Below are 20,284 nucleotides of genomic sequence, written 5' to 3' on the forward strand. Positions count from 1 at the left end.
TGCGTCAGTAAGTGACCCGTGACTGGCTGCTCCAGCCAATGATGCGATTCACATTCATTAAATACGCAGCTAATCAACGTGGTTGACAGGCTCTAACAGCGTCCTTATGTCCCGACGCCGGTGTTTTAGCGAGCACGGTGGCGTGGCTGATGTGGAGTGAAGCCACGTTAATGACAACGTGTACAACCATTGGAGATGTGAGCAGGACAGACGGAACAACTGTCTGGACAAAGTGTGGACTTTATACCAGTTTTTAAATTGTGTTGATCGGCCGCGTAAAACCAGAGTTATGATAAAATATCTGCAATGTTTGGTTTTCTTCCTGAATACTGTCGTTGTTTATACTTTATATAGAAACTGCGTTTTATAAGGAAAACACTCAAAAGCCTGTGAGCTAAAACAACACCAAAAAAACCAGCCTTTCCTATTGGTGGAAAAATGTACCTCGTGGACCAATCAAAAAATGATATGGCAACATGGCATTTAGATGTTTAGGGAGGGGGAAGTTTTAGGAGTGACGGCGTGTTTGAGATGTGACAGATTTGCCACGTTTAGCCTGTTTGGAGTCTAAAGTTAGTGTGTTGTCTTGTGTAGTTAGTGTGTAGTTAGTGTGTAGTTGGTGTGTAGTTAGTGTGTAGTTAGTGTGTAGTTAGTGTGTAGTTAGTGTGTAGTTAGTGTGTAGTTAGTGTGTAGTTAGTGTGTAGTTAGTGTGTAGTGTAGTCAATAGTTTTGTTGTGTGTCAGAACAATGAGGCGCCTGCTGAGTGTTACAGGTGTTACAGCAGTGACACATCTGCTGCTGTCAGGCCTGCAGGTATCAGGCTGTTGTTCTCCTTCATCTCATAGTGGACAGAAATTATTTTTGGAGCGGCACAAATAATTTGTGTGGCATCAGATTTGATGCAGAACAGCTGATTGTTCTGTGAATAGTTTGAAATGTTTGTTTAAAAAAAACACCTTGGCTGCATTTTTAGGTAAACAGCTGCAAAATACTTTGTTGTTTGCATAACTCAGTTACTTTTTTGAAGAAGTAACTATATAATTAATTACCCAACATTGGTCATTATATATTATATTTTGCAGACAGAGTTACAGACTCTCTCCCAGACCACAGACTCAGACTCATAATACAAGCCAGAGCTTTTAAAAAATAAAAAAAAAAGTTGTGTTTTCAAAATTGGAGTTCAAGTTATTTTTACTTCCAATAGTGTTAACATGCTACACAGGTGATGAACAAGATTTTTTAAATTTTCATTGTAAGTGGGCTAAAGCAGTTAATTAAAAGTAGTCTAACATAAATGCTGTAATTTGATTTTTTTAATAAACATGTAACTTGGATGATTCGATGCTGGCGTGACTACAGTGCACACGTCTGCTGTTGCTCAGGGAGTTTGTGTGTTCGCTCAGACACATGAAACATTACAGGGAACATTGCTTAGGAGTACAGTGCATCAATGCCTGCAGGAGAGAGAACGAGGGCTTGGAGAAGGTCAGATAAAGACACAATCCCTCTGACCACATCATCACTGTCAACCAACACCAACCGATGTACCTGGTGAAACAAAAGATAACATTTTTCAGCTCCACTCTGCTGGATACATCAGTACACCCTGACACATTAAGTATCGAAGCTGTATTTTAAGTACTTATGTTGTGCATCTACCTAATGTACCTGAGCCTAATGGACTAACTTTGATTACACAGTCAAGAGCTCTCACGTCTGACTCATATTGCCACCAAAAGTATCCCAGCAGTTTGTGTATAAGTATTATTTTTGCAGCACTGCAGGCTGCACTGTATTACCTCAGCCTGTGCAATGCGATCGATGATGGTCTCCAGTGTTTCATGAGGGTAGCACTTAAGGACCCCCTCAACACAGCAGAATCTGGATGCAATGACTTCCCGCATTGTCATATTTAAGTTGTTATAGTTTTTCTGGGCTGCAAGGTTCTTAGGGACAGAAGAAAACCCAACAATGTTGTTAGCAGCTACTGATTTTACTTTCATAAGATAATAACATTTCTGGATTAACTGCTTATATATAAAGTATTTAACTGTTTCTATTGTTTCTTTAATAAATTTATGGTATTTTAATCAGAAATTGTGTGTGAAGATATACAGTGTAACACATGTGGGTCCTATGTACCATACATAATACATGGGGAAAAAAACAGCAACTTACAATAACATCAAATCTGGAGTACAGCGCCACCACTTTACCTACAGAGGATATACACAGAAAGGCCATGAGGTAAGTTTTTGTTGTTTTACCTTTTTCCAAAGTATGCATCCAAACTGAAGAAGAACAATAAAAAAATTTAATTAAATTATGTAGCAAACAAACCAAAAACCTTCATATTATGACTCTTCGTAATATGAAGGTTTTTGGTCTAATGTGGCTATTGTTTGTCTTGATAACAGCTTTACAAACTGTTGTCATTATTGTCAGCCTTGTCAAAAATCAATTGGTAGAATTTTATTCTTAACTCCTTTGCATCCACCAGGTCTCTGATTAGGGTTAGTGGCAGGGCTAGGCTCACCTCTGCTGCTTTGTATGGAATTTACATCTATATAGCATATGCACATGAAAATGTTATAACAGAAGGCCTTGAAGCGTTGAAGCCTTTAATTGTCAAATAGCAAAAAAAAAAAAGTTGATCGTCTTTAGTAATCTGTATTATGACAAGACCAAGGACTGAAAGCTTTACATGCTGGTAAGAGAATAAAGACTACCATGAGCGGTAATGTAAACGTATCAAGCTTTTTCATATATTACAAAATTCAGTTAGTTGCATGTGATTACCTGCTGATGACTCATGATCATGCAAACTTCAAATTTTCCAGGTGAATAACAACATTAACTTAGCATGACAATTCAGAGCACCCAGCCTTCTTGGAGTCCCTGGGTGGTGTGCTGTAGGCTGCTCAACCTGGGGACTTTGTTGTCCTACTGTGAGACTTTCAACTCAATTCAATTCAATTTTATTTATATAGCGCCAAATCACAACAAAAGTCGCCTCAAGGCGCTTCATAGGTACAGAGAAAAACCCAACAATCATATGACCCCTTATGAGCAGCACTTTGTCGACAGTGGGAAAGAAAAACTCCCTTTTAACAGGAAGAAACCTCCGGCAGAACCAGGCTCAGGGAGGGGCGGGGCCATCTGCTGTGACTGGCTGGGGTGAGAGAAGGAAGACAGGATAAAGACATGCTGTGGGCAACAACAGTGATACCTGGAGGGACGTGATTGGGAGGAACGGCCTCCCAGATCTGAACCTAAGTGGTGTTTTGTTCTTGGACTTCTGTGCCAACCACAGTTTGTCCATAACAAACACTAAGTTCAAACATAAGAGTGTCCGTAAGTGCGCGTAGCACCAGGACGCTCTAGGCCACAGGTTGATAATCGATTTTGTAATCGTATCACCAGACCTGCCGCCATATGTTCTAGACACTCGGGTAAAGAGAGGGGCTGGTGGTGAGTTGGATCAGGTAGTGGGGGAGGATGCTGGACAGACCTGGCGCTGGGAGTGCCTGGCAGAGGCCCCAGTCTACGAGATCTTCAACGCATACCTCCCACAGAGCTTCAGTAACATTCTGAGGGAGATGGTCAATTCACTGAGTCTGAATTCACCGTGTTCAGGACCTCCATTGCCGAGGCTGCACTGAGCTGCAGCCACAAGGTGGCCACAACCCCTGAACCAAATGGTGGACACAGAGGTGAAGGGAGCCACCAGGCTGAAGGAGGAGTCCTCTCTGGCTTGGTTAGCCTGTGGAACTTTGAAGGCAGCTGAAAGGTACCAACAGGCCAAGAGGAACGTGGCTCAGGCAGTGGCTGAAGCTCAAACTCAAGTGTGGGAGGAGTTGTCCGGTGGTGGAAGGAATACTTTGAGGATCTCCTTAATCCCACTGACACATTTTCCGTGGAGGAAGCAGAGTCTGATACTGATGCGGGGGACAACTCACCTATCTTCAGGAGCAAGGTCATTGAGGCAGTTAAACAACTCCTGGGGTGGATGAGGTTCGCCCTGAGTTCCTGAAGTGGAGATCAGGGGCGGTACCTCTGGACTGGCAGACTGGGGTGGTGGTTCCCATTTTTAAGAAGGGAGACTGGAGGGTGTGTTCCAACTATTGAAGGATCACACTCCATAGCCTCCCTGGGAAAGTCTATGTTAGGGTGCTGGAAAGGGGAGTCTGTCCATTAGTATAACCTCAGATACAGGAGGAAGAATGCAGTTTTCAGCTTAAGTCTATCAATAGGAACAGTTAGCATGACAGTTATCAAACTACCTCGTTCATTGACCACAGGCAGAGCTGACACTCTTCTCTCCACAAAAAGGCTCAGAGCATCATAGACGGAAGCCGATTCCTGGATTGTTGCAATATGTTTAAAGGTACCAATCGGCACTTCACGGATTTGCCTTTGAAGAAACCTGGGTCTGGGAATCATAGATCCCTTAAGGGAAAAGACATAATAAAAGATAATATATTGTGATTTTGAGATTTTGCATTTCACTATTATTATTCTTAATATATAAAGTCTCAATATCATGAAAAAATATAATGCATCAATTAAAATGGAAAAGTAGACATCTTCAAACAGTGATGACAGCCCTTTTTGTGAGCATATAGAGGGCATGCAGATGTATCCAGGCTCCGATTTGTATCATACGTTACACAAAGGAGCTACATGTTTCTACCTCTGTCTACTATGTGCCATGAGAAATCACTGCATCTCAAGACCAATGCTGTTCAAGAAAAACAAACATTATCAAGCACAGCAGTGGTCCAGAGTAATTTACCATGATTTTTTTTTAACCATATCTGATGTATTTCTGGGCACCTGTAGCCCCTCAAAATTACAATTCATTTGGGAAAAAAAGATAATGAAAAGAAGTCTTTCAAATACCAACATACAGGAGAATAAAGATTTCTTTTCTTTGAGCCAGGTCTTTTAACTGCAATTAAATTATGGGATTAAGTTAACGGTGTGCTGCACAAGAAGTGTCTCCTTACAAAAATGTGGAGAAACTTGAGTATGCGTTTGTGAGTGAGGATGTGGAGGACGTTTCCTGATGCTGGGTCAATAACTGGCAGGCGGTGGATCTTATTCTTTAACAGGGAGTATATGGCATCAAACAAACTGAAAAGACAAACACGATTTGTGATTAGGATTTTAAGAATTTCAGAATAAACAGGCTATCCATGGTAAATTTCCTACATCTGCTTATTATTTTATATGGCTTTCAAACAGCCCAGTTAAGCTCTTTTAACAAGCAAACCACAGCTCAGATTAGTTAGCTCCAGCAATGAACACTGGTCGGAAGTCAATAGATACCAAATTCCCTAAATGTTGATATTTTGTACTTTGTTTGAAATTGTAGTTGTAAATCTGGTGTAATTTACGCAAAAGAACTGTAGCCTTTAAAATGATAAAGTGTGACTACATTATGACTAAATTAAATAAATCTATTTTAGGGCTGGCCTTACCTGGACTCTGGTGTAATGCTGATTAGTCTGTTAAATGAGTACTGGAGATAGATTTCTGCAAACAGAAAAAAAACAAACAAACCACAAACTACTTGGAAACACAGCCTAAAGCTTATTTAAATGTTTAAAAAAACAGCCATTCCCAAACTAAAGACCATTGTAGCCTATGAACATCATTTGTGGTGCAGCCAAACCTTTGATCAGAACCTGATCATTACACACGCCGAAGATCAAGTGTTTGCTTCTTGTGCTTCAGTTTTTTTATGCAACTAATTATTGTAAATAATGTCTCACTGCTCTTCCACACTACCTTCAGATCCCACCAGTGGGCCACAATGCAAGTTTTGGGAATAGTTGGTTTAAAAGAATTAGAATCCCATTTCCAAAAATGTTGGGATGCTGTCAGTAATGTGAATAAAAACAGAATGTAGTGATTAGCAAGTTATTTGAACTGTATATTTAACTTAAAATATAACAACTCAGAAACTGAACAGCAGGCTTACTTGTAGTTCCTAGGATTTAAAAGTAGAACGGGAGGCAAAGCCTTCAGGTTTAGAATAGAATAGAATAGAATAGCCCTTTATTGTCATTCTACATGTACAATGGAGTTATGGCTGCTCCATGCACAGTGTTTGTAACACTGTGCATGGAGCAGCAACATTATGAGGGACAGTGCTTGTTAACAGTAGAATGGCCGAGGGGAAAAGGCTGTTTGTGAGACTGACCACAGGCGCAGAACAGAGGGCAGTGCATCAAACAGGTGGTGGGCCGGATGAAAGGGATCACCTGTGATGGCCGTGGTTTTTCTGAGACAGGATGATCTGTCAATGGCCTACGGGTGGCAGAGTTCAGCCAGTGATTTTCTGCGCTGTTTTAATTACCCTCTGTGCAGCCTTCCTGTTCTCAGTAGTGGCCCCCATGTGCTGAACACCCAGGCAGTAGGAGAGCACACTCTCCACTGAGGAGCGGTAGAAGGCCAGCACCAGCTTCCAGTCCAGGTTATTCTTCCTCAGGACACAGAGGAAGTGCAGCCATTGGTGAGCCTTCTTTAAAAGGGCAGAGACGCCCAGAAACCTGAATGTGGAGACTGATTCCACCCATTGCAATGAACTGGTCTGCATTGGTGCATCATATCTTTATTCTCTTCCCCCCCCTGCCCCCCCCCCCCTTTCTTAAATAGATAACTATCATATCTGATATCATATCTCACAGTACAATAATATTGAATGGGTTGCATTGTTGTATTTCTGTCATGTTTCTCAGGTCTTTGTCTGAATTTCTACGAACATTATTGCTAAGGATTGTCTTATTGCATTGGAGTCACACTGGGTTAAATATGTACACTTGGGTTTTAAGGGGTATTTATTATTTTCTTCTTTTTTTGGGTTGTATGGAAGCCCCAAACGCAATTTCATTGTTCTTGACAATGACAATAAATAAATACTACTACATTCTCCATTTATAATGAGAAGAGAGTGGACCTGTCTGTGCCCCCTGAAGTGCATTATGAGTTCTTTTGTTTTAAGGATGCCTGTGGACAAGGCTGGCACTGGTGGTCAGGAAAAGCTGCAGACAGCTCAAGCTGTGCCGGGTGGGGGGCACTCCTACAGGAAAAACCAAAGTCTGTCAGCCCGGTGGTAGGCGGACAGCTGCAGAAGAGGGCCTGGGCCGGCACCACTTGATCATGCAGGACATGTGCAGGCTTAAGTCTATCAATAGGAACAACCTCCTGCCGACTTCCAAAGTCCAAAAAGGAAAGGCTTTCGGCCTGGTTGAATAACCCTGAACGGGCCGTCAAACAGAACAATAGGGTCGGGCAGGCAGTGGTGCACCAGGAATGGAAAACGAGTCTCTGGTGGAACGGAGAGACAGCATAGAGGTATTGAAACACGAAGGGGGGGGGGGGCTCGCAGGCATGAATTCCCCAGGATCCCGGAGCGGCTGGCCAAGGACCAGTTCAGCTGGAGAATCCCAGAGGTCTTCCCTAACCGCGCAGCGCAAACCTGTAAGAGAACCCCAGAGAGCGGCCTTGAGTGACTCGTGAAGCTGCTTGCACATCCCGTTGGTTTGCGGGTGGTATGCTGTGGTTTGGTGGACCTTGACCCCCAGGCTGTCAGCCATGGCAGACCAAAGCTCCAAAACGAACTGGGGGGGGGGAATGAAACGCGAAATCAACAAAAATTCCCTGGCCACCACCGCCGCTGTCATGGATGCCATCCCTGTAAGGTCTATGTCAGGGCGTTTGAAAGGAGAGTTCATACATTAGTCAAACTTCAGATCCAGGAGGAACAATGCTGTTTTGTCCTGTTCACAGAACACTAGACCAGCAGGAATCCTCTTGAGGATATTCGAGTGTGTGTGTGAGCTTATCAATCCAGTCTACATCCAGGCAGGAGCACCCAAACTCCTACTTCAGTGCTATGCTGTTGGAATACTATGTAATGAGGTTACTGTCTTGTTAAAATAAGCAAGAACATCTAAGGGGGAGGAAAAACCAAAAACATCATCTGGATGGCAACATGAGCATGTTGCTCCATGAGCTGTACTGTTGAGGATCAATCAATAATGTCTCTAATACGCATAGATGACCTCTAAATGTTTGTGGAAGCAGTGATAAACAGTATAATGGGCACATTTCCAAGCCAATAAGAAAAGATTGATTCATTTAAAAAAAAAAAACATATTTAAAATATTTATAAACCACAGCATTCTGTTTTTATTTACATCCTGTTGAATGTCACAACTTTTTTGGAAAGCTGTTCTAAATTCTTATTCTTTCATGCTTGCGGACAGCATCGTTGAACAGACCTCTCCATGTCTCTATCTTGTGATCCTCAAGCTCATATATCTGAACCTGCAGACAAACCAAACATTTCAGATCCAATGATTATGGCAACATCCGACATGATGGAGGATTTTTACTTATTTTTTTAATCAGTATGGTTTTTGTATTATAACATGATTTGAAAGCACAGTGTGAATGCATTTGACAAAAGCATCCATCCATTTTCTTCTGCTAAAACACAAAGCAGCTAAATATATACAATAAATTTATAGTACTCAGAAACTCAGCTCACCAGAGGAGACTTATAGTATCGATGTAGTATGTTAATGAAGTCAGTGATGGTCAGCATACCTGGACAGAAACATATAGATCATGTTTAGCCTGAGTGACACTGGACGTACTGAACATGGATTCATCATGTTATGATGCTAACTGACACACATCTGGAAGTTTCTTATTTAGGACAAGTGAGCATGAAATGCTGTCTACTTTCCTTACTAACTAAATCAACACCATCAGAGCTTAATAACTATTGACCGCACCTCACGTCTCATGTAGTCAAGGTACTGGAAGACTAGTCTTGGATCTACTTGGATCTGACCTTTGATTTCAAGTGAATTTAATACCATCCAGCTGATGTTACTGATGCTGATGGAAGTGTCAGTAAGCCATCATGGATGACTGACTATGTGACTAGATATAAGACAGCGAGATGGTCTCTCTGGTCTTACACATAAAATAGAAGGGAAAAGCTACATAACCTGTGTCTCTTATGGAATAGGATGTAGATGTAATAGTGGTATACAGGCACTACAGTGACCAGGTCAACAACGGGCTGAATGGGAAGACCAATAGAGAGGCTTTATAGAAGACGGAGGTGAGCAGGCTCTATTTTCTTGGAAAGCTGTGGTCCTTAAATCCTAAAATGTTGAATATCTTTAATCACCCATTTGTGGCCAACACAGTGTACCTCACGATGGTCTTCTGGAGGAGCAGCATCCGAGCTGGTGACACCAACCATAAAATGATCATGGAGGCTGGCTCTGTGGCTAGAAACTGGACACTTTTAAAGATATGTATTATATACTGTATCCACGTTCCTAGATGCTTTGCATATAATCTGCACCTGGCTGAACTGGCATAGTAACATACAATTATGAAATTATTTTTCTGTCGAGTCGTGTGCAAGGAAAACATAATCCAAGCAGATAATTTCATTTCACGACCGCAAGTATTCAGTGCCGCTCAATACAATTTGTTAAACAAAGTTTGCCAAATTAATTATCAACAGTTATTGTTTACTGTGTAGCTGTGGAAACCCTGACACCTGTCACTGGTTATGCTGAAGAAACCAGTAAAAAGGCTTTTGACTCAAGCCAGCAGGATTTCACTGCGAGCACAAAGAGCTACCTGTGGGAGTGACACTGTAGCAGCGTGTGCAACGCAAACGCTCAGTGTGTGCGATGGTTTCTTTGTGCGCTAAGTTCTACCCCTGCAGGCTCTTGAATTTATGCCTGAGGAATTTAAATGAGTGGGTGGCACCTGTGCCCGGGAAATGAAATTATTTAGTGATGTTTTTTCCCATGAAACGTATAACAGAAAAAGTTTTTAGTCCTTGTCCTTGATTGTTGCAGCGGTCCACTTGTTATTAGCATTTCTTGGTTTCCCTGATGCAGACCTTGTTCAGTCCAATGGCAAGGTGTTCTGATCTGAGCAATCATTTACTTTACTGGTGCTCTGCATGGGCTTCAACCCCTTAACCCAGCTCATCATTAATAATAGATATTGATATAGAGTTAGGAGTGGAGTGACCATCAGCCGCCTCCTGCACACAGAAACAGGTCCTAAGCACCATATTCATAAACGGGGGACCACAGCCAACAGCACTCAAGTAGCAGATTGTGCACAGCTACCCCAGACACCATCTAACACACAGGGGCAGAATGTAAGATGCAAGCTGGAAAAGCATTTGCAGAGCGGCTTGGATTATAAAGAATTAATAAACCACTGAAGGTTGTATCGGGGGAGCTCAAGCTTCAATCGAGATTCATGTTACTCATGCTCAGTGCTACAGACAGATGATGTACAGGGAGTGCAGAATTATTAGACAAATGAGTATTTTGTCCACATCATCCTCTTCATGCATGTTGTCATACTCCAAGCTGTATAGGCTCGAAAGCCTACTACCAATTAAGCATATTAGGTGATGTGCATCTATGTAATGAGAAGGGGTGTGGTCTAATGACATCAACACCCTATATCAGGTGTGCATAATTATTAGGTAACGTCCTTTCCTTTAGCAAAATGGGTCAAAAGAAGGACTTGACAGGCTCAGAAAAGTCAAAAATAGTGAGATATCTTGCAGAGGGATGCAGCAGTCTCAAAATTGCAAAGCTTCTGAAGCGTGATCATCGAACAATCAAGCGTTTCATTCAAAATAGTCAACAGGGTCACAAGAAGCGTGTGGAAAAACCAAGGCACAAAATAACTGCCCATGAACTGAGAAAAGTCAAGCGTGCAGCTGCCAAGATGCCACTTGCCACCAGTTTGGCCATATTTCAGAGCTGCAACATCACTGGAGTGCCCAAAAGCACAAGGTGTGCAATACTCAGAGACATGGCCAAGGTAAGAAAGGCTGAAAGACGACCACCACTGAACAAGACACACAAGCTGAAACGTCAAGACTGGGCCAAGAAATATCTCAAGACTGGTTTTTCTAAGGTTCTATGGACTGATGCCCGGGCGGTGTGTTTTGGATCATTGTCATGTTGGGAGACCCAGCCTCGTTTCATCTTCAAAGTTCTCACTGATGGAAGGAGGTTTTGGCTCAAAATCTCACGATACATGGCCCCATTCATTCTGTCCTTAACACGGATCAGTCGTCCTGTCCCCTTGGCAGAAAAACAGCCCCATAGCATGATGTTTCCACCCCCATGCTTCACAGTAGGTATGGTGTTCTTGGGATGCAACTCAGTATTCTTCTTCCTCCAAACACGACGAGTTGAGTTTATACCAAAAAGTTCTACTTTGGCTTCATCTGACCACATGACATTCTCCCAATCCTCTGCTGTATCATCCATGTGCTCTCTGGCAAACTTCAGACGGGCCTGGACATGCACTGGCTTCAGCAGCGGAACACGTCTGGCACTGCGGGATTTGATTCCCTGCCGTTGTAGTGTGTTACTGATGGTGACCTTTGTTACTTTGGTCCCAGCTCTCTGCAGGTCATTCACCAGGTCCCCCCGTGTGGTTCTGGGATCTTTGCTCACCGTTCTCATGATCATTTTGACCCCACGGGATGAGATCTTGCGTGGAGCCCCAGATGGAGGGAGATTATCAGTGGTCTTGTATGTCTTCCATTTTCTGATGATTGCTCCCACAGTTGATTTTTTCACACCAAGCTGCTTGCCTATTGTAGATTCACTCTTCCCAGTCTGGTGCAGGTCTACAATACTTTTCCTGGTGTCCTTCGAAAGCTCTTTGGTCTTGGCCATGGCGGAGTTTGGAGTCTGACTGTTTGAGGCTGTGGACAGGTGTCTTTTATACAGATGATGAGTTCAAACAGGTGCCATTCATACAGGTAACGAGTGGGGGACAGAAAAGCTTCTTACAGAAGACGTTACAGGTCTGTGAGAGCCAGAGATTTTCCTTGTTTGAGGTGACCAAATACTTATTTTCCACCCTGATTTACCAATAAATTCTTTACAAATCCTACCATGTGGATTCATGGATTTTTTTTTTCACATTCTGTCTCTCACAGTTGAAGTGTACCTCTGGTGCAAATTACTGACCTCTGTCATCATTTTAAGTGGGGGAACTTGCACAATCGGTGGCTGACTAAATACTTTTTTGCCCCACTGTAGTTGCCTAATAATTATGCACAGTAATAGTCACCTGCACACACAGATATCCCCCTAAAATAGCTCAAACTAAAAACAAACTAAAAACTACTTCCAAAAACATTCAGCTTTGATATTAATGAGTTTTTTGGGTTCATTGAGAACATGGTTGTTGATCAATAATAAAATTATTCCTCAAAAATACAACTTGCCTAATAATTCTGCACTCCCTGTATGGCTCACCTACAAAACACTGAAGCTTGCTGTCCCACAGCGGCGCTGCCCTCACACCATTAGCCACCAGAGCAAAGAAAGCCTTCTTCACCTGCCAAACAGACACCCAGTCACTGAAACCATGAACATGTTTTGTAACTGTGGTTTGTTTTACTGGCAGAATAAGAGGATGTGTTGTGAACATTCGACCTGCAGTGTTGTGTCAAAGATGACCAGTTTGGAGCTGGTTGGGATGGCATCGTAGCAGGAGTGACTCTTCATGAAGTTCATGTAAATGAATGTGTCAGTCTGGACCTGTGGAGAAGAGCAGGTGTTGCTTATGCCACAGACAAATAAGAAATATAATATACACTGCTGTTAAAAATGTTGGTTTCATGTTGGGTATTTATATGAGGGTTTTTATTTTTTTATAAGGGCATCATAATGTTTTCACAAAAAAAGATTATATGTTCTTCAAGCTTGGGTCTAACAGTGTTTTGAGAGTTTGAGGATGCTGACAGCATCTGCAGTCTCCTGGACAGAGACGTCTGATGTGATGATGTGATGTTTGGACCACCTTTTACATTTACTCTGGTTATTTCTTTGGCCCCTGGTAAGTTTTGATTTGCTCGTGCTCCATCTTTCCTTGATCTTACCGGTAGCTGGGACAGCTCCATCTACAATCCCAATTTAAAAAAAAAAAATACAAAAAAAAATAAAAATACAAAAGAAAAAAAAAGGGCAACAGGGCAAATTTACCACCGTGTAGCAATATTTGAAAATAGCAACTGCAGTTTCAATACTTCTAAAGTGACCAGAAACAGTGGATCAAGTATGCAGCAGAATAAATATTATGGGGAATTCAGCAAACACAAGCCACATCTCCCGTCGGATTTCTTTCCCGTTTTCAGGACATATGTGTGTTACAGTTACCAGGCAACCTGGTGAACCCTAAAGCTTCAAGTCATCGCTATTTCAGTTAGGTGTCTGTACCCGACTGTCCACTGCTTCAGATTACACCTGGAATTTAGTTGGGTAAACAAGGTTGCACATTATTTTATAAAGTAATTATCAGAATCAGAATACGTTATTAATCCCTAAGGAAACTGTGTGGTTACAGTAACAATCTGAACTAATTAAATAATACAGTACGTTACAAAGTTACAAAACATAAGAAATAGCTCTAATATATACAAATGGCTATCCAGAATACTACAGAGGTTCAATATATTGACATTTGACTCTAAACCTCAAACTGTAAAACTCACTGTAAAGGACAGCCACAGGCAGGAATGATTTCCTGTGTCGTTCAGTGGTGCATTATGGGTAGTATGTCAGTGAAGGCGCTCCTGTGACTGGCCGGCACATCGTGGAGTGGGTGGGAGGTATTGTCCAGCATTGTCCTTATCACCGTATCCTTAACATCTGCCTCTCAGACACCACCTTAAGGAAGTCCAGCTCCATCCCCACATTGCTGGCCTTAGGATCAGTTTTATTGAGTCTGCTGGCATCTGCGGCCCTCAACCTGCTGCCCCAGCATGCAACAGCAGAGGATCGCACTGGCCACAACAGACAGACAATCCTGAGTGTTGTCTGACAGATGTTAAAAGACCTCAGTTGACGACTCTGACCCTTCCTGTAGACTGCAGTAGTGTTTTTAACCCAGTCCAGTTCATTATCTATGTGTAATCTGAGGTAATATAAAAGTAGGTCCAGTGTTTTTTCTTAGCAACTTTTCAAAGTCACGTAGAACAAACAGCAGCACACGAGGTGCGAGGTGGAGGGTGAGGACAGTGTCTTACCTCTGCCAGAGGTTCCATAGCCTGCAGACAACAGCAATAAGAGGTCTGCACACGTAGAATCACACTGACCCACAAAACCCTGGGCATCAAAATGACAGACAGCAGCACTGTGACGGACTGTCTACCTGGAGGAGCTGTGAGACTTTGCTGCCAAGTCAGATAAAGAGGTGTTGAAAGAGTCCAGACATGGTGAGAAGGACGGAAAACTGGACAAATTGAGAGGGAGACAAACTGCTCTGTGAAGCTTGAGACAGCTGGGACAGAATGTCTGGGAAAGACTGAAGTCTAAATCTGGACTGAAGTGTGAGAGTGGCATTTAGAGGGACAGAGGAAGAGTGGGTGGAGACGGGGGGGGGGGGGGGTATTGCCTTATTAACATTTGTAGCAGAGCAGAGGACGCTCATCCCGGTCACTTCATCTTCTGAAAGTGGAAACTAAACACAGATTTAATAAGCAGTTTGTATGTACGAGATGTCTGCATATCCAATAATCCATCCTCTCCTCCACCTCTGGCTCCATGAAAACAGCCAAAGTGCCAACATTTATACTGGTTCTTGAGTGCAGACTCGAGAACCAGTGGGTGATACAGCAATGACAACATCCAGCTACGGTAGCAACCAGCGCACTTCAGCACATTCGTTAGCTTCAATGTCATGAACTATTTGTGTGTTTTTAAGATTAGCTATCAGATCATCAGACATGTTTTAACAGTAGACATAACTTCTCTGTCCAAAGTGTCATTTTTACTCTTAAAGAATTTTACATTACTTTTAGTTTTGTTTCCAATTCTTGTGAAACAGCTGCTAGTGATATTAGCTAATATGTGTCTTGATGCTCAATCATCCAGGTAAGTAAATCCCAGAGGCTGATTCTGCTAATCTTGACTTGGATGAGCAGAATCAACCTTCATTAGCTAATATTACTTTGATTTCTACGAACATTATTGCTAAGGATTGTCTTATTGCATTGGAGTCACACTGGGTTAAATATGTACACTTGGGTTTTAAGGGGTATTTATTATTTTCTTCTTTTTTTGGGGTTGTATGGAAGCCCCAAACACAATTTCATTGTTCTTGACAATGACAATAAATAAATAAATACTAAATACTAAAATACTAAATTTTAAGTGTGGAAATGTTCATATTTTAGCTTACATTTTTAATAACCAACTTTGATGTAGGGCTTTTAATGAGGTGCATTTAACTTCTCCCAGGATAGCTGAACTTTATACTTCTGTGTTACAGGAAGAAAGAAGTGCTCAGTACAGCTTTAAGACTTTGCTGGTACTACTGTGGGAGACATTCAAAGTTTACTGGGCCAGTAACTATTTATAAATCTAGTAAACCATCTCCTACTTTGCACCGTAGTCAGTTTACATGCAGCCTCTAACATCACTAAACACATAGTCAACATTCACATTTTTACAGAAAAGATTTAAACTTTGCCAAAAAACCCTTTGAAACCTGAAACCATGTGTTCTCTCTTAATTTCCAACAAAACATAACAAAATAAACTCTGCAGTTTGTTGACTAAAAATGAAGAAACTGTTGGCAAACGCACACAGATTCAGCACTTCTTCTCAGGTGTTAACACAGCTCAAACATGTAGATCATTCTCTGAATCCAGTTTACATTGTAATTCAGATTCACAGCCAGCTTGTACAACGTCGTGCTAATAATAACTGCAGGTGTCCAAACAGGCTGTGCTGCTGGTTACAGGAGACCTCACATATTAATAGTTTACAGCTATTTACAGAGTCCTTTTAAAATGTTGTTGGAGTATCACAGTTGCAAAGAAAAGTTGTCAGCGCCCTGAAAACGCATAGAAGCTGCAGTGATTGGACAGAAGAACAAACACAATGTGATTAAACTAAAAAACAGCAAATCTGTAAAATCTATGTCTGCAAAAAGTGAATAAAGGTGAGCATCAGAACACATCTGTGGAGAGATGCTCAAACTTAACCACGTTAAATGAGATGAGCCATTTCTTTTTAAATGCCAGAATCCCACTGTTGGTAATTTATGTTTGAATAGAGTTGATCTGAAGTGGGTCAAAACTCGTGACAACCCAGAAGGTGAGCTGCAATAATTTTACTGGGTGGTGGCATAATCCATTCTCATAAACCACTTAGAAAAATACATAGCATAGCATTGGAGTGCTATGACTTCTTAGAGCAGAACGAACGAAAAAATTTATATATAATATAAAAATCATCATTGCAGATCAGTCAATGCCAGTAACAGTAACACTGATTCTTATTCATATTTATGTAGTTTTCCTTGATTTTTCATTATTAGTTCTTTTACGCAGTGACTAAAAAAGACACTTCCACTTGATGTGCTAGTATAATATAGTGAAGTCAGGGCACTTGCAGTGCAGTAGTTCTCCTGTAGAAGGGCGCAGTCCGAGGAACAGCAAAGATACTGCACAGGCCTCTGGTAGAGAGGCCTGAAGGATAAAGATCACCCCAGGGTGAGAAGGGAATTATATACATGTCTATGTTTGATCCTGAAATCCTGACAGATTTTTTTATTACGAATGTCTCGGTACATTTTTCTATTCACCTTTTCTTGAGTTACATGAAGCGTGACAGTTCCATATGCTGAACGACAGCCCACAAGCATTGACTGACTGATTGTCACTAGTAATGAAACACGTACATGCATCTACTGTTCACTACAAAGCGCCTTAAGGCGACTGCTGTTGTGATTTGGCGCTATATAAATAAAATTGAATTGAATGCAGTGAAACAGGCCCCCTTCCGACCGTAAATACAGGCACAAACATGATGTTGGTAAGACAGGTCGGAGAGGTAGGAGGGTAAGAAAAACAATGAAATACACAATACATGAGGGGAGAGGAGGGAAAAAAACTCCACCCAGACTGAGCTCCTCAGGGGAGAGCAGTTTGGGAACAAAACCCTCAATGAAGCACATGAGTCTTCACACCTTACAACATAAAAAACACGGGACTTGCGATGGGTGGGGTTTGGGAGAGAGGCGACGTAGACAACAGCCATCCGGTCCTGCAGCCGGACCCTGGCCCTGGACACGGACTCGCCTGACTGCATTGGGTGGAAGTTCGAAGCCGTTGGAGGGGGGAGGTTATTGTATATCTGTCTGAGTACATATGTATGCGTGCGTGTATCCTGTATCCAACTCGAGAGAGTTCCCTTTCACCTAGCTTTAAGCAAAAGTCAACAATCCCCCAGCCAACACAGGTGACCTTGAGGAAGTAGGAGGATAGGGCAGAGTCACACACCGTCTTTAATCTGGAAGGATTTGTTGTTCCAGCTTCGGCTCTGGAGCTTCCAGCTGGTGAGGGGAGGCCGTGTGAAGATGCATCCCAATTTTGCAGTTGATCTACTGTCCATCACTGGTCCCAGGTCTATTGATTTCCCATTGCAGAGTTGTGAGCTTCTCCATGATTTTATCTATAGTGCGTTCAATAAGCACAGTCTGAGTACTCACTGCATCAGTCATGCCGGTCAACCTTTTTGGGCAGCTGTAACCGCTTTCATTAGTCGTAGATAAGCCAGGGCTATGCCAGCTCCAATCAGCAGGAACCCCGTTATCATGGTTCCAAATAGGTAGATGTCTTCAACGTCCTCCATCGAGTGTTGCCAGGCACAAGACCCGCCACCCCCCAGCCGTCCATTGTGTATGCAGCAGCCAACATTCCTGCAGGACATTCAGGCTCCCCCGGTCTTCTCGGTGAGAAGAAGATGTCAGTCGCGTTAAGAGACTAGTTGATCAAATCCAGAATTTCTTGATTTTAGAGAACAAGACGGAGCGAGTCGCTGAGTTAGAGCAGACGAGACAAAAGAAGCCAAACAGGAAAGATAAGGGAGGGAGGGAGAGAGGAAGATGTGACCGCCTCCGTCGAGAGCCAAGCCTTTATTGTTAGTATGGTATATTGAGATGATATGCAGTGCCCTTTGACCTCCAAACATGGTGTGTATAATGGCTTCCAGAGTTCAGTTTTGGTCTCAGGCTATATTCTCCCAGTATTTCACAGGCGTCTATTGTTATTCAGCAAACTTTTAATGCTCAACATACTTTTTCTTTAGCAATGGAGTCTTGCATGGCGAGCGTGCATACAGGCCATGGTGTGCATCTCTTATTGTTTTCTTTGAAACCATTGCACCTGATGATTCCAGCTCCTTTTGTAGTTTTGGTCCTCAGCACTTGGACAACTCTTCTGAGAATTTTCACTTCTCTGTCTGAAATCTTGTGGGGAGCAACTGGTCATGGCTGGTTTATGGTGAAATTATGTTCTTTCTTGTTCCAGATTATGGCTCCCATAGTACTCACAGGAACCTTATTTGATCCACTGTATAGTGACTGGAACATGTAGTTAATCTGTATAAATTCATATCTAAAACTACGTTTTTTCCCACCCCCACTAATGGAGGCGCCCTCACTCATTTCCTCCAATAAAAGAGTAGCACCACAAAACTGCTAGTTCCAAACTACCGAAATTATGTCCTCGTTAATTTCCATGGAGAAACAAACACCAGAAAACATTTGTTTGTTAGATCTGCTGAATGTAGGCTGCTTCTCAAAAGGCACCAAGTGAAAAAGAAGCTACTATTTATAAGCAGCCCAACTCTCTTTAATTTAATATTCATCAAATCAGAGTAAGTGACAAAAAAAAAGGGAAAGACCCAAACCAACACCTCTTACCTGTCCTGACCGATTTTACACAAAGCCTGGTTGGGGCAAAGAAAAACCCCAAACTTCATGACTTTTCTTTCAGATTTGTTGCTATTGTCATTGTCACACTGTGCTCAGGAGTTAGAGCATGTCGTATACTAATCTGGAAGGTCGATGGTTCGATCCTTCCAGTATGCACACCATCCTTGGACAGGATACCGAACCACAAGTTGCTCCTGATGTGTCCAGAGTGTCAGTCTTAGAAAGCCCTTAGGAATAGAAACAACTATTTGCATGAATGTAGGTGTAAGTGCTTTGAGTGTTCAAGCAGAGTAGAAAAGCACTACCGTATATAGGAACCAGTCAGTTCATTCTGTGTTTGTCAGACATTCATATTGTGGTTTCAAATAATGCAGTAAAGTGCTCCCTTTGAGCCAAAACTCTTTAAACTGCTTCAAAGGCTAGATTCATTGTTACCTGTAAGACGGATTTGTCATAATTAGCATCACATATTTGTGTTTTGTCTTTTACTGCCCACACTGTACCGTGGAGAAGGTTTATCACACATAATAAAAAACATGAACCGTCTGGCTGTGGGGCTTTTGTTCGTTTGGATCTCCCGAGGCAGCAAAGAGACACGGCAGCCGTTTTTGGACTTGAACCTTCAACTGCTTCTTAAATGTAAGAAAATGCACTTTGGGCATATTCGTCTTCTCTCTCCTGCCAACATCAATTTGTTCATCTGCCACCCAGCAGAGGATGTCTCCCAAGTACAGTTCAAGAATCAAACACGTCTCCTTTAAAGTTCCTGCTATGACGAAGAGAACTGAAAATAATTATGCAGTAGTGACAAACATCTGGCAGCTACAACACTGTTGCAATAGCGTTGCTTGTGATATTTTTCAGTTTTAACAGAAGATGTACCAAAACATTTTTATCAGTTTATTCTTGAATCAAAATCACCTTAAAAGAACATCAGCAGCTTTTTTTTCTCCTGAAAATGAGGAACTCCCTACCAACAACAACTCAGCTCTGTCCAGTTTACCCCATTCATGTTTACTGTGGCTCTTTGGCTCAGTCTAACACTGCACTCGCCGTGTTTGGGGAAACAAACAGTCTTTGAATCTAACAGAGAGCAATGCAAGTGTAACTCATAGAAACACAAAGTATTGGGAGATGCACTGTGTTCAAAGAAGCTATGGTTACCTATTACTACGGATGGGTACCGGTGGTTCTGACATAAACGGTAGTAACCAGACCGAAAAGCAGCGCACATTTCGGTGCTTTTTTTCCCTGAGATGTCACACACTTTGGATTCCAGCCAATCATTTTACCTTTCCGAGGATAGTAGGCGGGCCCAGGTACGTACGTTGTTTTAGAGCAGAGCTACAGAGTAAAAATGCCCAAAGCGAAGCGGTCAAAGTCTGGCTGTACTTCACAGCAAAAGATGCAAACTCAGCAGCAACAAGTGCTTTAAGCTGATACTGTGATACTGTGCAAAGGA

At 42.2% G+C, this 20,284-nt stretch overlaps 1 protein-coding gene across 2 annotated transcripts; it reads right to left on the reverse strand.

Moving 5' to 3' along the window:
* Window positions 1-1,369: 1,369 nt before the first annotated feature.
* On the reverse strand, window positions 1,370-14,460 carry prkag3b (protein kinase, AMP-activated, gamma 3b non-catalytic subunit). Of its 2 annotated transcripts, none has more exons than XM_026145422.1 (11): window positions 14,126-14,460; window positions 12,534-12,638; window positions 12,354-12,435; window positions 8,564-8,622; window positions 8,295-8,340; window positions 5,487-5,541; window positions 5,013-5,139; window positions 4,287-4,452; window positions 2,182-2,219; window positions 1,803-1,949; window positions 1,370-1,551 (listed from the first exon to the last, which is right to left on the reverse strand). In XM_026145422.1, the coding sequence occupies exons 1-11, from the start codon at window positions 14,210-14,212 to the stop codon at window positions 1,435-1,437; spliced, it is 1,029 nt and encodes a 342-aa protein (XP_026001207.1). In that variant the 5' UTR covers window positions 14,213-14,460; the 3' UTR covers window positions 1,370-1,434. The 2 variants fall into 2 exon arrangements, with proteins under 2 accessions (XP_026001207.1, XP_026001210.1); XM_026145425.1 differs by having other exon boundaries at window positions 13,592-14,193.
* Window positions 14,461-20,284: the final 5,824 nt, after the last annotated feature.

The sequence above is a fragment of the Astatotilapia calliptera genome, chromosome 16 (assembly GCF_900246225.1).
Source record: "Astatotilapia calliptera chromosome 16, fAstCal1.2, whole genome shotgun sequence".
Classification (NCBI taxonomy): Eukaryota; Metazoa; Chordata; class Actinopteri; order Cichliformes; family Cichlidae; genus Astatotilapia; species Astatotilapia calliptera.